The sequence below is a fragment of the Telopea speciosissima genome, chromosome 4 (genome assembly GCF_018873765.1).
Source record: "Telopea speciosissima isolate NSW1024214 ecotype Mountain lineage chromosome 4, Tspe_v1, whole genome shotgun sequence".
NCBI lineage: Eukaryota > Viridiplantae > Streptophyta > Magnoliopsida > Proteales > Proteaceae > Telopea > Telopea speciosissima.
The window spans coordinates 57626025-57643497 of NC_057919.1; the positions used below are offsets into that span (position 1 = coordinate 57626025).

At 38.1% G+C, this 17473-nt stretch overlaps 1 protein-coding gene across 1 annotated transcript; it reads right to left on the reverse strand.

Moving 5' to 3' along the window:
• Positions 1-1155: 1155 nt before the first annotated feature.
• Positions 1156-15842, reverse strand: LOC122657475 (protein TRIGALACTOSYLDIACYLGLYCEROL 3, chloroplastic-like). The gene is made up of 9 exons (XM_043852185.1): positions 15453-15842; positions 15070-15219; positions 12069-12164; positions 7764-7841; positions 7610-7671; positions 7422-7494; positions 6683-6793; positions 1369-1544; positions 1156-1302 (listed from the first exon to the last, which is right to left on the reverse strand). Exons 1-9 carry the CDS (start codon positions 15648-15650, stop codon positions 1203-1205), a joined length of 1044 nt encoding a protein of 347 aa, XP_043708120.1. The 5' UTR covers positions 15651-15842; the 3' UTR covers positions 1156-1202.
• Between the last annotated feature and the right edge of the window lie 1631 nt (positions 15843-17473).

Here is a 17473-nt window from a genome sequence, read left to right on the forward strand (position 1 = left end):
TTAGAAGAACAAATTAGCTCATTGAGGGCAGGAGGAGAGACAGAAAGGTGGCAGTGGGTGGTGGTGCTAAAATGAGAGGGAGAGAGAAGGTGGAGTCGCAAGAAAGAGAGAGGGAGAGAGAAAGTTTAGGTCTTCATTAGGGTTCGGTTCCCAATGTTGATTCTCTGCTCTGATACCATGATGAATTTGGGGAATTGAACTTATGTCAATGAGACACAAATCCTCTCTATTTATAATATAACTTATGAGATACAAGTTACAGTTATACCCACCAACTAAACCCTAATGGACAAATACACCCTTGTACCCATATTACAACACTCTGCAAGTCCATTCAAGAGGGTGGCCTATGGAGGAAGAACATAAAAAATAAGAAAGAAGCTTCTCAGCTAAGTTGTGGAGATTCTCTAAAGATCCTCATAGTTGGGGCCTAAGGTGGTCAGGTCTACATGGGTTCTGGACAAGGATTTAGTCTAGTTGATAGGGTGACCAAGTGTGTCACTGGAAGAATATTAAGAGGTCACCTTCAGTTTAGTTGGTTTATAAGGAATTATGCGGGCAGTGACCATCAAGGCTTTAGGAGGATCCTTTGCACAGTAATAAGCACTTCTTTTTCAAAATAGACTACCTCACTTATATGTCCTTACAATAACATTCCTAGCATGGTCTGGCATTGGTTTGGATTTAAAAAAGGTATCAAACACGTAGAGTTTCTACAGGTCACTACTTGTATAGCATGCCTACACAATATCATTCATTCACCATCTGAACAGAACAGAAACAGTTGGAATTTATCCCCTACAGGGAAATTTTCTACTAAGTCCTTGGCAATCTACACCATTAACTCAATGTCAATCCGACCGAGATCATCTCTTTCTTAAATATTTTCTGGAAAGCCCACGCATTTCAAGACTCAGAAGTCCCTGCTATGGGAAGTGAGTCATAAGAGAAATGTTCACTGTGTAAGCTAGCCCACATCCTGTCCCATGACCTATTATTAGTGTTTGTGTTTTGTCAGAATGTTAATAATATTTTTTGCACTATCTTCTTTTCAAGATTTTCTCTCTAATTAATAATGTTGTTATTCATCAGAAAAGAAGTATAACATCTGGAAGCTGCTTCCTTTTTCCCCCTCTGTCACTTTATTTATTACTTATCTTTTTGATTCTGTGAGTCACATATCATTGCTTCAAAAGGAAACATTAATGCAAATATACCTGTCTAACAATTGGATCTGTTGATACAGTGAATTCATGAGTCATCCCTTGCCAGACGATTTTCCCCTCATAGAGAAACAATAACCTATGATCAAAGACCTCTGGTTAGATTGAATCATGACAGAACAGAAAAATTCTGAAGAAGCAATACCTATCAACAGCTCTTTTTATGGTGCTGTGTTGGTGAGTGACAACCACATAAGATGCAATGTTCCCTGGTTTACCCTCTGCATCCTGACCTTTCATGTGGACAGAGCGGATGAGATCTTCGACAACAGTAGATGCAATAGGATCAAGCCCAGCAGTAGGTTCATCATACAACACCAACTGCTTGGAGGGGACGAAAAAAAAAGACATAACTTGTTAATAGACAGATCAAGTCTCCATTCTGTCCTACCCTTCTATGAATTCATAACAAGATGATCCTTATTAGTCCCTAACAAACTAATCCCCAGACATCGAGACTTGCAAAAATATTGAACTAGCAGTCAGTGTTAGCCACATCAGTCCTCTACATAGCTGGAACAGGGCATCTGTCTGTCAGAAACTGAAAAGTGATTTATCTTTACACTAGACACTATTGTTGAAGACTTTTAATCAAACCATCCATATAGTGGATGACAACCACTTTAAATATTCTGAGTGATGGTCAACTTTCAGGGTGGCTGTCACACCCCGGCCCGATTAACAAAGGCCATGTGTGACTGGATGTCTCAGACACCCAATCAATCCCAGTAGGATCGCACATGCAGTGTTCTATTCACAATTTCATGCATAAATATCAGAATCTAAATGCAGCGGAAGCAATAATAGAGCAGTAAAACAGTAAATAAGGAAAGACTAGTGATAGTATTATACTCAAAAAGAGTTGTATGTACATCATTTACATTGTATTTCCAAAAAGGCATTAACTCAAGAACCCAAAAAGATAGTTATATACTATCACATTTACAAAGCTTGGTTGTCCAATTATGTCCAATTACATAAACCAAAGCTTGGTCTTCAAGCTTTAATGGCAGAAATCCATTATAGGTGATTTAGAGATGGAGAAGAAGCAAGGAGGAAGACAGCCAGTTCCAAGGCTTACCTCAGTTGTAGAAACAGAGATAGAGTGCAGGCAGCCTTGGATTTGTGCAGATTCAGCTCAGATTTCAGGTATAAATCTAAGCTTCCAAGTGTAGAGCTTCCTCTTCTTCCCTTTTCCTTCCTTTCTTCTTTCTTGGTCTCCAAGACTAAATTTCGTTTCTGATTTCTAAGTTGTTTGTGAGTTGTAAATAGTAAAATGAGATATAAATATACATAGATGATACTTAAGCACAAAGGGGCAATTCTGTCCTTTGGTTAAAATCTTTTCATAAATTAATTTTAAAATCTATTTATAACAATAAATCTATTTCTAATAACTATTCTAACCATCATAGTTGCCATGGCGTCCTGGCGCTGGAGAGGGTTGCATGGCGACCTACGCCATGGCGACCCTCTTCGATTTCTTCTTCCTGTCTTCGATTTCTTCTTTCCCTCTTCAATTTCTTTCGATTTCTTCTTCCTGTCTTCTTTCCCTCTTCGATTTCTTTCGATTTCTTCTTTCCCTCTTCGATTTCTGAATTTTCTTCTTAAAACTTGAGAAACAATAGAGAAAAAATAAAACATGGCTTGAGTATACATCTATTAACACATTAAAAATAGAGAAAATAAAAAATAAACCATGGTCGACATGCTCGCCATGGCAACGCCATGGCGGGCGACATGTCGATATATCGACGTGACACCCCTCCACCGACTTGGATCGCCGTGACGCCGTGACAACTATGCTAACCATAACTTGATGCCGGACGACATTAGAGATTATCCGAACACGGTTAATTGTCTAGAACAACATTCTCCACTGGGAAAGTGGGTCCCACAGGGGCAATTCTGACTAAAATACCCATGAATTCCTATTTGGTCGTACAAACAATATATATAAATTCATTTAAATCGTACTTACAACAATTTTAATTGAGGGAGAGGCTCTGCATAGCCTTCAGGCAGCAAATTCGGCACAGGTAACTCCGATGCAGTGTCTCACAGGGGTCCTCTAACTTCAGAAGGGCAAATTGGGAAAGATCCTCGAAGTCCTCCATAGGTCCTCCAGAGGTGTGTCGAGTATTTCTTCTGTGTCCTCGACCGATGCAGCCCATAGCATTGACGCTATCACAGACTGAGAGCTGGAACCTGTAATCAAACAAGTTCCAAAAGTTCAAATTTATTCAGAAATTTGACTGGGTTTCACAATGGCTGTGAATAAGGCAAGGTTAGTTTTTTCAAATGGTTTGACCTGATTTAAGGACATGGACACTGTTGCTGACGAGAGAAATTTGTTGAAGGAATGGTTAAAAGGTTGACTTTCAAACATATAGTCAGTGATTGAGAAGGTTACTGTCTGGATATCAAGAGGGTGGAAGCTGCCCCAAAGAGCATCATACAGGGGCAGATTCCATCGTACCCAAAACTGAAAATCTTAGTATCAAGTACATGCAGCAGTTTGTAAATTAGGTGGTCTGTGTCTATTTATTTCTCATCAAAGATGGAAACCTTCACAGTTTTGAAGGAGAACTGACAAGGTCAATGTTTTAAAAACTTACTCAGCTGAAAACATGGTAGTCTTCAACAAAGAGTGGCTAGCCATTTACGGTTTACTATGAATGCTTGAAGGAAAACATCATTGGTGGCCCTCTTAGAGCTGTATTGCAATGCTAGTGGTGGAAGAAGCCTAAGTCTACTGGGACACTGGTTCGGTGGCTTGATGCCAAACATACCCCCCCCCTTCCTTGGGGGTTGAAGTTAATGGCTTCACTTATCCAAGTAATCATTGAAGCTGATCATCTGGTTGAGGGAGAAGACCCCTTAAATTCACGATTGTTTAGAAGTTAGGGCACCTGGAATGCTAGGCAAACAGAATGAGTGCTTGCACAAGACAATTTTATAGCCTGCAGGTAATGGACCCAATTGCCAAAGTAGAACTTCCTTACAATCTTTGATAATAATAATGCCAACTAGAACTGTGAAAGGAATAGCAGAGAATTGGAGAGAAAAAGGTAAGAGCTTCAAAAGCAATAACACCATCATCTTAACTATTAAATAGGAGAGGGGGAAAATCAAAATTCTGATTACACACATTTATATGGCACATCCTTAGTATTCGAATAATTATCCTTATTACGACCGATTATCCTAAAAGCTTGAGCTGTTAAGTAAGGACCGCAACAATGTATATATATCAACACACAACAACATCCCCCATGTGCATGCGCACACACACGGCTCTGCACGTGACACCGTACTTGGTGGCACCATCACGTCACACTGAGGATATGAGGCACAGTGGTGAAAGAACACACAACACAAACCCCATCGCACATACCAGGGATCAAACACCCGACCTCCTGGCTCTGATACCATGTTACAACCGCTCATCCCAAAAGCTCAAGCTGTTAATTAAGGGGCCACAACAATTTATATCAACAATAACAACAAACCACAAAAAACCCCCTAGAAGACTTCTACTTGGACTTTGTCGGTTTAATAATAAACTCTTAATAATCCCTACAAATCCAACAAGGAAATAGAAAAGAAACTTGTGTAGTAATCATAGTTATCAAGGCGACGCCTTGGCACCCAGGCGGTTTTTCAAGTCCAAGGCGATAGGACGCCTTATCGTATGTCGCAAAATCAAGCGCCATGGTCTCCAAGGCGTCGCCTTGGTCGCTTTAGGACGCCTATGCTTCTGGGCTGTCGCCTTATGTATTTTTTTTTAAAAAGTTTTTTGTTTTTTAATTTTTTAATGTAATTTAAGATATTCTAATTGATATAATCTGATTGGTGTGATGCTTTTGGTTCCATGCTCTGAGAAGCATGGAATCATATGTTACAAAAAGAAAAAAAAAACAAAAACACCTAAATCGATTCAACTAATCAACTTAACCCTCTCACGAGTCTAACCCCAAACCCATTTGACCCCAAAACTTGAAAAAGATGAAAAAGAAGAAGAGTCGAGGACTGCGAAAGAAAAATAGAGAAGCAGCGGCGACTTCGAGTCTTCGACTTCAACTCCATCAAACACTCAAACCTCACTCCTCACTTCCTCAATGCCCATCCTCCACCGGCGTCCGGCGAGGCGGCGACATCTCCAGCGGCAGCCTTGTAAGTATTGTTCTTTTTTTTTTTTTTTTTTCTTTTTTCCTTCTAAAATCTAAACCCTTTCTAAGTTCTAACCCCTGCGGCCCTACTGTTCTTCTTCTTCTTCTCTTCTCCAGCCTCAACCTCCACCGGTGACATCTCCAACTTCCACCGGCATCCGGCAACAACTCCATTAAAGGTAAGTCCGTGAGTCATCTTCAGCTTTTCTTCTTCTTCTCTTCTATTGTTTTCTTATGCTGCATTGCTGCTGCTGTTCCATCACTTCCATGTCCCTCTTCTCCAGCTTCCACCCCTAGTCCGGCAGTCCCCCCCCAGCGACATCTTCAATCTCCACCCCCACCGGCGAGTCAGCGACATCTCCAACTTCCACGGTAATAGGGGCCATTTTTTTTTTTCTTTTCTTCTTCTAAAATCTAAAGTCTAAACCCTGTTCTTCTAAGTTCTAACCTTCTCTGTGACTGTGTTTCTTCCTTTTGGCAGCAGCAGCTTCGTACATCGTCCGGCACTATTGTCTTCCATTCCAGCAGCATTTTCCAGCCAGTAACTGTCTTTTTTTTTTCCAGGATCAGTGCTTCACTTATTCTCTTCCTCATTAGTCTATTTCATTATTTTCATATGCTATATTGCATTATTGCTATGATAATATGATGAACTTAGTTTGTTAATTTATTTTTTGATGAATATCTTGCATTGGTTTGACTCTTTAGTATTTATTTGGCAAAGAAGTAGAATTCTATAATTTTTAATATGCTATTTGTGCCAAATAAAATGGTTATATAATAAAACAGAACACTAGAATGCTTTGTTCGCCAAGGCGCCACCTTGCGGTCGCCCTATCGCCAAGGCGCTTAGGAAGGCCCTCAAACGCCGTGGTCGCCTTGCCGCCTTGATAACTATGGTAGTAATTTATATAGTACTGATATGACCCAAAAACTTAACTCCCAATATTACTCAAAACAACTACTGCCGTGCGAGATGAGAGTCTCACACACGGTTTTGAATGAGAGAAAGAAGTGAGGAACCTCTTTTCGACCCAGACTTTCCCACTATTACCCAGAAACTAAACTCCCAAATATTACTCAAACAAAAACAAAAAAAAAAAACTCACTAAGAACAAAGAAGAGTGCAAACTGTACTTACTACAGCTAGTAAAATATCAAAATTTCAATTTATTATTAAAAAAATGAATTTTGGATTACTAGAAATAAATTTCTAGTTATCATCAAATAACATACCAAATTGTTCAACCATTAAAAAAAAGGATTATGGAAAGTCATTTAACGTACCTCTGGATCTATTGCCTCCTTTGTGTTATCAAAAATTATAGATCGAGCTAATGCCACTCGCTTCTTCATTCCACCAGACAATTCAGAAGGCAAGCAGTCCTCAACTCCCTGCATAAGTTCCAAATTAAAATTTCTACACATTTTCAGGAGAGAAATGCAATGATGAATCTGCATATTCACACATCATCTGGGAGCGCCAACTTATGGATAAATCTTGACAGAAACTAGGCACCAAGTGATTATAATTTGCAAATAATACTAGTATTTTACTTGAACCCGCAGATCCTTGTCAAATACAGTTCAGATCATTTAGGTACAGATTCAAAAAAATCCTTTTTTTTTTTTTGCGTGTGTGTGTGTGACAACAGTGGACCCTATGGAGGAGATGTCTGTGATAAGAGTCAACATGAGGATCCACATAAAAAATAATGCTGATTTTCTCTTTACAGTATCTCACATTTCTGTCTCAACCATGAAGAATTCTAGAAGAATCAGAAGGGCAAGCATTCTTCACTGGCAAGTGGCAAAGCTTGTGGTTTGTCATACCTCGGGCCTGGAATCAAATCCCACCCCTTCAACCCCCTCCCCCAAACTAAACTATCCAAAAAACGAAAAAGAAAAAAAAATTCGGATGCATCACCAGTGCAGTTTAAGGAGACATGTTGGGTGGTTAACCACTACCCTAAACTTAAACGTTCCACTTATCCTCTACTTCTAGATATCACAATTGCAACCATACCAAGCCCACAGCAGCCAGGTTTTCCGTCACAAGCTTTGCTATTTGATCCTCAGACATATCAGAATTTTCATACCTTCATAGTTCAACAACAGAATAATATTAATAAAAAATCAAAATACTAGTCCAGAACAGAAAATGGGAAAGAATATAACAAAGTTTTGATATGAAGAATGTAAGATTTATCTTACAAACAGAAACCAACATTTTCACGAACAGTTAAAGAATCAAAAAGCGCTGTACTCTGGAATACCTGTTATACAATAAAAGAAACAGTGATATAATATTATTTTTTGGAAAAACTAAACCAATGCGATCAATAATTAAGTAAATGAAAAAACGTACCAATCCAATCCGAAGGCCGGATACTTCCTCATCACTTATCAAACCATATCTTTGCCGTCCCCGAATCAATACCTCTCCCTGTTCAGAAAACAACAGATATCATTCATATAAAAGGACAAGAGAATCAATGAACTATGCTCTGGGTTACCTAAATTTATAGTACTGCCACTATAAAAACTGCAATAGAGAGTTTAGACACCCATTGTCATCTCCATCAGGAGGCAGTGGAGATTCTTTTTAGCATATAGAACTTATGTGGTCTTTCTATTTTAATAAAATCTTAGATTTATCAGGAAACAAATATTAGTTGGAAGAAAACTGAAACTTTTATCTGTTTATTGAAGTACAACAATTTTATGGCCAGAGAAGGTGCCATTAAAAGCAAACAAAAAAAGATAACAACTCAATTTAGTCCCCCTAATCAATACAAGGTCTGACTACATGCTATTTGATAGCAAAGCCATTGGCAGTTCTTCACTTCCATAGTGACATCCTGAGTTGGCAATGAGATGGCAAATCCCCAACGATCAAACTACTGCATCCAACCAATAACATTGGAACAGCAGCCTTCCATGACCCTGCACAAAGTCTTGGGAGTAAGCCAATCAAACTTAAAGCTCAGGACACCAACTCAGCCATTGAAAAACCTTTCTCCCACTAACCGAGATTGTAATTTCTCTTTCATGACAGCTGGCCTGTTCTGTTCAGGCCGTTGTGGCTTATTATATGTTTTGTATATCCTTCTAGTGCCTTGTCCCTCTCCCAACAACAAAAACCATAACCTTATCCCAACTAAATGGGGTCGGCTGCATGGATCCGATAGAGGTTATGACAGTAATAGAAATAAGAGAAGTAAAAGTGAAAAAGAGGTAAAAGGAAGTAAAAAAGAAACTAAGTAAAGGAAGAAGTCAAAGCAGCATCCTAGGAACATCCCCCTACAAGGGGTCGGCTACACGGGTCCTTGTCCTCCAAACAACTCTATCCGCGATCATACTAGGATCGAAACCTACCACATGCATATCCTTTCTTACCACTTCTCCAATAGTCATTTTAGGCCTGCCCCTACCTCTTTTAGCTCCGTCAAACTGAATCTGGTCACTCTTCCTTACTGGTGCATCCATGGGTCTCCGTTGGACATGACCATACCACCTCAAGCGGCTCTCACGGAACTTGTCTTGGATTGGTGCAACTCCCAAATCGGTTCTAATACAATCATTCCTTACTCTATCTGTCCTGGTCTTGCCGCATATCCTCCTCAACATTCTCATCTTCATTATACTCATCTTATCTATATTACTCTTCTTAATTGCCCAACATTCCGCCACATATGTTATAGCTTGTCTTATTATTGTCCTGTAGAAAATTTCCCCTTAAGCTTAACAGGCATGCGTTTGTCACATAACACTCCCGATGCACCTCTGCACTTCATCCATCCTACTTTAATTCTATGGGAAACATCATCCTCTATATCACCCTCTTTGTTAATGGTTGACCCCAGGTATCTAAAGCATTCACTTTGTTCTGCTTAACTTATACCTCTTGATACATATTTATCACCAAACTGGGCATCTTTTTCCTTAGGAATAAATCTAGGGTTGGGTTATATACATGTTGAGCCTTTGATCCCATGAGTTTTCTATGTAATAGGCCACTTTTATGGGCCAAAAAGATGGGTAATAGGGTTACATACGGGATTAGTTGTTTTAGTTCCATACTTAGTTTTATTTTGGTGTTCTTGATTATAAATTGAACCGGTTCAACCAATGGTTCAATTTAACTATTTTAGTAGTTTTTTTTTTTGTGTTTAGTGGGGCTGGATTAGGACTCTGTTTTGAGTCTATTTCAATTTCCTAGTCAGTTTAGTTATCTAATAGGTTAAGGATTGGGTTAGGCCTTTCCTTTTTAAACTAGGAGTCTATTTTTTAGTCTTTTATATAAGGTTGTAAGGGGGGCAAGTATTGAAAATGAATTTTGATATTAATGAAAATTGTTTGTTGCACTTCTTCTCCATTGAATATTTTTGTCTTGTGTTCGATCAAGGCTGGTGGGATCAGTGTTTGATCCGACTGACACCTTACGGTGGGAAGCCCAGGTGATTGCAATTATTGTTGCATGAAATATAAACGTAACAATAAGTGCCTCTCAGAAAAAGTAATTACCAGAAATTTCCCTTGCGAATACAATGGCGGTAACCAAATCGGGAATTCCAATAAATCAATGTTCAACACAATTAAGTGCCCACAGTTATATTCCATACTAATCTCCATTAGGGAAATATACAATGTGCCAACCTTAGAACAGAGTGCTCAAATCTGTTTATAGAATAGAGTCTGGGTGGTTCGTTGGTGGATAGATTCCAAGCTTTATCTCCATAACTCCAGCTTCACATTAATCCCTTCCACTATCTCATCTATCAAAACAATCTCATCAATGAATAGCATACACCAAGGAACCTCATCTTGGATGTGCCTGGTTAAATCATTCATGATGAGTGCAAACAAATAAGGGCTTAGAGCTCATCCTTGGTGCAACCCAATTGTAATTGGGAATTCACTAGTTTGGCCCTCTGTAGTTCTAGCACTCGTCACCACGCCTTCATACATGTCTTTAAATATATCCACATAGTTATCTCTTCCCTAGGACATGCCAAATGAGCTGTCTAAGGACTCTGTCATAGGCCTTTTCTAGGTCGAAAAAGATCATATGGAGGTTCCTTTTGTAAACTCTAAAAATTTAGAAAAGGCTCCTTAAAAGGTAAATAGCTTTTGTCGTGGACCTCCCTGGCATAAAACCAAATTGGATCCGCCATGTGGGTTAGAATAGTCAGGAAACCCAGAGACTGCATATTTTTATTCATCAAAAGATTTTTTTTTTTTTTGGGGGGGGGGGGGGGGGGGTTGGCAGACGAAATGCATCTCTAACTGAGAATTGACTTAGGCAAGTAAAATCAAACTTAGATTTTGCTCACTATAATTCTAAACGGTACATATGTTCAATATTTATTGTGGATGAAGGCTCAAAAGGGGAATAAAGCATGTTTCAGGCAGAAGGAAAAAACAGAACCCAAAAAAAAATTTGATGGGGGGAGATGTGAGAAGAAAGATTCCAATCCCAGATAAAAATTATTTTATCATTTTAGGGAAAGAATTCAACACTTATTACTAAAACCAAGAAAGTAGTATCTTAGCCACTGTCCACCAACTTAGCTCCTACACTGCCCCGTAGCAAACAACTAACTAGACCATCACTCAAGCACAGGGTTCCCTGCTATGTGAAGTAAACGAATAGGTATCATGTCACTGATAGGTTGACACTTTGACTATGATGATGCATATCAAGTCATCATAATTAACAGGAGATCCATACAGTAAACATAGCTGAGTAGCAGAGTTCATCTCAGCCAGATAAACCAATGCCACGCAAGAATGAGAAGCAGGAAATTATAAAAGTATCAAATTTGTAGAATCAAGAATCTGTATCCAAAATTTACTATTAATTGATATCTTTTGTGGATCAGCATCCACATTCTTCGTTAAGTATTTAATTGTGGGAACATCTGCTGTCTGGATTCCAGAACCCTTACACAAGCCGAGGGCCCAATAAGTCACCAACAAATAGGAGGGGTTGCACCAAAACAGCATTCAAAACTTCAGTGCCAAAAATTGGCAAAATTTGGTCAAAATATTCCAGTTTCACTAGGCATTGAAATCAACCCCCCCCCCCCCCAAAAAAAAAAAAACAAAAAAACAAATGATTCCAAAAAGCTTGTGTGCAATCATAAACAAAATATAGCATGGTCAGATATGTCAAGAATCTGTTGCACACATTACTTTTTTATGCTTAAAAGTTATCTTCTTTCAGTCATTCAAATAAAGACAGGAAAAGAGAACACAGTTAGATAATTTGTTCCAGCTGATGTTTGCTCCTATTAATCACTTAGGTTGGATCCATTTAACAGTATATTTGAACACTCTTATTAAAGGAGACGAGGCAAATTATAAGCACCCCAAACCTGAAAAATCTTCTGGGGACCTTGACCAAGTATTCCTTCACTTGTTTCATGACAACTTGAACTTGAGAACAATTTTGGCTTAAAATGATCAGAGATTCCATTTGAAAATATGTTTCAGTAAGTTCATTTTCTTAGTCGAGTAAGAATCAAAGTATTGGTCAGTACTCTATATACAAATTCATTTTTTGAACATCCATTGGATTAAACAAAATATTCTGAACCTTGCATCTATTTCCATATTAATGAAAATACCAAGAACTCCTACATTTTGTTCACCATGAGTAAGACAGTACCTTGTCTGGAGCAAGGAGACCTGCCATAATCTTCAGCACTGTAGACTTCCCAGTGCCTGAAGGGCCAATAATTCCAACAGATTCTCCACGTCTAATCTGTGTATTCAGATATAATTATGATACGAAATAAATAAAAACGTATGCATGCAAGAACGTCCAAGAAGTATATACGAAAGAGGGGAAAAATTGACAACAAAAAAGTTGAAATGAAAACTGTAGATAAATAGGCAGAGAAAAGAATTGGCCTCAACACTACTACCAAGCAAAACCATCACTGCTACACAATAACATCAACAAGTTGATGAATATGCTCTTACTGAAGTAGAGCTCTCATATGACTGCATGTATTATTTATTAACACCTGTAGTAAGTGATAGATTTCCCAATTTAAGCTTAGCACCAAGGCATCCAACCTCAAGTACAGAGCATCCTAAGCATGAAATTAAGCAAAAGAAAGGGTTACTAACATAGCTAGCTGTCTAGCCCCATGCTTTACTTGACTTTGGAAGAGAACAGTACTTTAAGATTTTGCATAATACATGGTGTGAGATAATTCCAGGTTATTGGGATTGGAGAAGAGCCAATGGTGCCACAAAGAAAAGATCATTTTACATCAATCATACCAACATGGATGATTTACGATGAGATTGATGAATATGCACAAACTTTTACCATGCCAGAGTCAGCAACCCAGGGAAGCTTGATCTGAGGAATCATCCCCTGATTTATATGAAACTAGTTCACAGGGGTTAATAAGATCAAACCAGATAGATAATTAGGAAGGAGTAATACGTGTCTGACACCCAAAATCTAAGATGGATGATCTTTCCCTTTTTAGATGGGAATTGGTAAACTGAAGGTATAGAGTCATTTCTGGTGAAATGAAAAAGGTATATGGGAGATAATTAAGCTCATTTGAAGTAGAGTGAGTTGATGTAGATCAAAATCTGAAGAAAAAAAGACCAAAACACTGTTCACGGTACCATTTACATGAACAGTGTCATAGCCCATATTGGCCTTGTGCAGGAATGCTTTTTAAAAGATCTTGTGGGCCCATTGGAGATATCAAGTGGATAAATATTATATCCTAATGCTGCCATAGATTATTTTCTAATTTCAGTTTAAGAAAGTATATTTTATTTCATTGCAATAGAATCTTAGGTAGTTTCTAATTTCAGTTTGTTACTATTTTTATTTTGTTGTCTCAAATAGGAGTTTCTATTTTGATGTATGGCAACTAGATTTTATAGGAAGTTTCTATTTTGATCGTAAGCTACTTGGTAGTAACCACTTTCTATTTTGTAACTCATACTTCTATTATAGATGATGTAGAGGAAATATTAGATGAATATTTGAGCTGGTTGGACCAGCAAATATCCACCCGGAGTGGTCGGAGGTACTAAGCAAGATGGGTCGAATCATATATCAAATCGAAGTTCTCGAGAAGCCCGCCGAAGTTTTCAAATTCGAATTTCAAATTTGAAGTTTGGCGCAACATTTGAATTTTGAATTATTGGCGCATTTTTTGAATTTTGAATTGTATTTGACCTATTATAAAAAGTCTCTTTAGGGTTTGTAAGGATTATCTTGAAATCAATTGAAAATTGACATTTTTGTCCTTATCCCTTACCTTGTGGATTCGAGATCGTTTGTGCTAGAACTATAACTAGCCCACCCTACTTCTACTGCTTCAATAAATAAAGGGAAGACGGCAGCCTAGCCCAACGAATTGAAGAAATGAATTTAAGCTTTATGCTTGGCTGTGAGATTCAGTTTGCTGAGAGAGTCAGCTCTGACAGAGAGCTATGCAGAGAGCTATGCGTAGAGGCCATGGGTGAGAGACCCTTTTATCTTCTTTCCTCCATTCTTCTTCTTCCTATTGACACCCTATTCTGAATTTACTTTCCCTGCAAATCTGAGGTTAATCGAGACTATAATAAGCTACTGCTGGAGTTCAATATTTCAACTGAAGATATTCCATTAAGTTGCTGCCAACAACTGTTGCTGATCAAGGTGGAATTCCAGACCCTGTGGTACTGATTTCAAGAGTTTTTCCTGCTGCAACTTCAGACCTTCAGGACCTATTGTCTTTAGATTTGTGTTCTGTTTCATATCATTGTTTACAGCCGGAACCAGTACTAGTGTTGGTGTCATTGTGTTGTTGGTGATCCTGGGGTTGCGTTTGCTCTAGACCTAGCCTTGCATTAGTTGTTGATGAAGGGAAGCCATGATGAAACTTCAAATTATTTTACCTGTACTAGAATAAACCCATTTCAAAGAACTCTAAGTTAGCCTAAAGCCCTGTGAGTACTGAAAATCCTCTCTGCAATCCTAAGAAAACAAAATGAACCAAGTTAATACCCTCAGATATGCCAGCCATCTCTTGTTATTTCAGCAAAACTCACTCAATTTTCATTTAAACTACAAAGCCTAGGCTCATTAACAAGCAAACCAGTACACTTTGCAATGCCACCTACGCTAAATTAATTAAACACTTTTTCACAGCAAATAACATGTCCATAGCAAACAATAAAGATTAAGTGGAACAAGAGAAGAAATAAACTATGCAGTTATATTATATCAGGAAGGTGGTCTAGTTTAGGATCAATTTCATATCTTCCCCTCCCTTGATGATCACAGAGGACGGCAAACAGAAACATTGGCTTACAACTTCACAAATTAAAGGCTCATAGTTGCATATCCAAGTTCATAGTCATAGAGATGATAAATTGCAAATACTACTAGTGTATCTAATCCATTGATAAATCTTATCCACAAATGTCCTATTGTAACATCCATCAAAATTAAAACAAGAGGTAAGAAATTATGGCTGCAATGTCCCAATCACAAGTTTGAACAAATAAACAGTGTGGATCAGTTTAATGAAGAAGACACAGTTTAATAAAATTCACCTTGAACCAGTTTGATGAGAGTGGATTGTACATGTAGAACATTCTACCAAACTCACCAAAGGAAATCAAAACAAGACTACAAAATTCACCTTAAAGCTGACACCTCTCAAGATGTGTTTCTCCCCAAATGACTTATAAACATTCCTACATTCAATAAGGACATCGGAGTCATCATCAACCTCTCTAGCCACGCTCAAATTCTCCATGGCGGATGAATCCTTCTCCTGACTGGACGAATCCTAACAAGATAATCCAATAGAAAAAACAACTATTCAAAAGTTTTCAAGTAAATTAAAGAAAACAACTCTAATATCAGTCCAGTTTAACAATTAGCAAGTTCAAATCCAATTAAGAAGATAACTAAGAGGAACAAAAAATCCGTCAATGAAAAAGTCAAAAAAGAAAATTTGATACCGACTGAAAAGAAAACAGTAGTAAAGTTACAGAGAAGAAGTAGGATTGATGAACTTACATTAAAATTGACTGCAGAAAACCCATCAGGCCAGTTCCTTGGAGGCGCCGTACAAGCGCAAACAATCTTTCTCTCACTAGAACAACAACCCAAACTCTTCCTGCTCGGAATCAATAATCTAGCAGAACGAGAGGTACCCCCTAAATGATTCAAAGGTAGAAACGACGAATTCGCAGTAGAGACAATTCTTGCTGACATTTTTTAAGCTCTGGATATCAAAAGATTGGATTTCGACGCAATCCCAGATCGTTTTAGACGATGAAGAACATGGGATTCATCAAAACTCAACTCTCTAAAAAGGAGAAGAAGAGAGACGTTTCTAATATGGGTCCTGTTCTTCCATTGAATGGTCATGGATAGCGACTTCAACAAACCAAAACGTGAGAATTAGGAAATTCATGGGCCAAAAGAGATTTGGTTCTTAGATTGCCGTTGAAGGAAAGTTTTCCTCCACCCGTGAAGTAGGGTTGCTCGAAGGAAGTAGTCATGAAAATTGGAATTGTTTGCTCCGTCGTGTCAAAAAGTCCTGTGTCTCTCCATACACCATTTTCTTGGGATTTAGTTTTGAGAAATGCTGGAGCCTGCGAGTAGTAAATAAACAGAGATGAAGATTCCAACCAAGTGGTAATGAAGATCAACTTCATGGCTCTCTTGAAATAGAAGATTATGCTCTACCAAACAAAAAAAAAAAAATAGAAAATTATGAATTCATGATCCAACGATTTAGATGAGAGCCCAAAAACCAGGATTTGGATCCTCTCCAATATGGAGATCGCCCAATGAGCTCTCACAGGGCGACAGTGGCGATTGTTGATCCTATGGTTGAGAATACTGTCACCGATAAAAACCCCATAAACCCCACTTTACCCGATGATTAGTAGGAATGTAAATGGATAGTCAAAAATCCGTATTTGATCTGTGTTTGAATCCGTTTAGGGGTTTTCGAATCCAGAATTTTGGTTTTTGAAAAATATCTAAATCCGTCTGAAAGATAATCGGATTTGGTTATTTTCATTTCGGAACGGATAATATCCGTTAATTTACTATCCGATTGTAAAATGTGATTAGTTTAATATTTTACAAAACATATGATATACTATTATGGCCAAATGTTCTCTGTGCGGCTGTGTCAGAGCACCGGCTACGCCCAGATACATGGGAGTGGATGAAATGATCACCTTGCCCCTTACATGGCAGGCCCATGTGTCTGGGCATAGACTGCGTTGCGGCACAGAGAACATCAGTCCAATTATTATATTATCCTTATTATAAATACTTTTATAAGAACATTTTGATCCTTATCATATGTTAAATCTTAAGTCCTAAATCAAACCCTAATCATGAGTCAATATAGATCAGATTTATTTACTAACGGATAGTTTATCAGATCTGATAATATTTGGATCTATCCCGTTCACCAAAAAAAAAAAAAGAAGATAATATTTGGATCTATCGGAATTCAAATATAATATTAAATTTTAAAATTCCGTCAGATATCAGATTAGATATGAATATGTCATTTGGTTAACGGATTTGAATTCGGATAATAGTATATCCGAGCCAAACCTGATCCGTTTAAATTTCTAATGATCAGTAACCATTTCGTTCATCATCCTCGAGCCCTATTTCGAAAATCGAAACCTTCATCTTTCCGCTCTCAAAATATTTCAACAGCATCTTCAATCCCTATCATCTTCTAAATCTCTCAGGCTCTCAAGGAAATCAAGGTTAAGGGTTGATCGTTCCATTTCGTTCTTCTATCAAGACCATCTTCAACACACTAGCTTCTTTTGGGTTGTGAAGGTTCAAACTCCATAGCTTCAAAAAGGGGTTTGTTCGATTTAATTCAACTTTTAGCCTTGTCCAAGCAAAAACCTATTTAGTTCTTCTATTAGAGGCAAAACCCTATTTCGACTGAAGCATTACGCTCTAGAGGCTTGTAATTTTCTGTCATTTTTTTCTATTGTGACAGCTTTTTGGGTGTTTATGCTAATGGCTATAATGTTCTAATTTGTTACTAT

Coding starts and splice junctions, on each gene's coding strand:
- LOC122657475 (XM_043852185.1), bottom strand. CDS start 15,650: ATGTCAGCAAGAATTGTCTCTACTGCGAATTCGTCGTTTCTACCTTTG. Junction 15,220..15,452: donor TTTCTGCAGTCAATTTTAAT/GTAAGTTCATCA, acceptor TTATCTTGTTAG/GATTCGTCCAGTCAGGAGAA. Junction 6,794..7,421: donor ACCTGGCTGCTGTGGGCTTG/GTATGGTTGCAA, acceptor TTGGAACTTATG/CAGGGAGTTGAGGACTGCTT.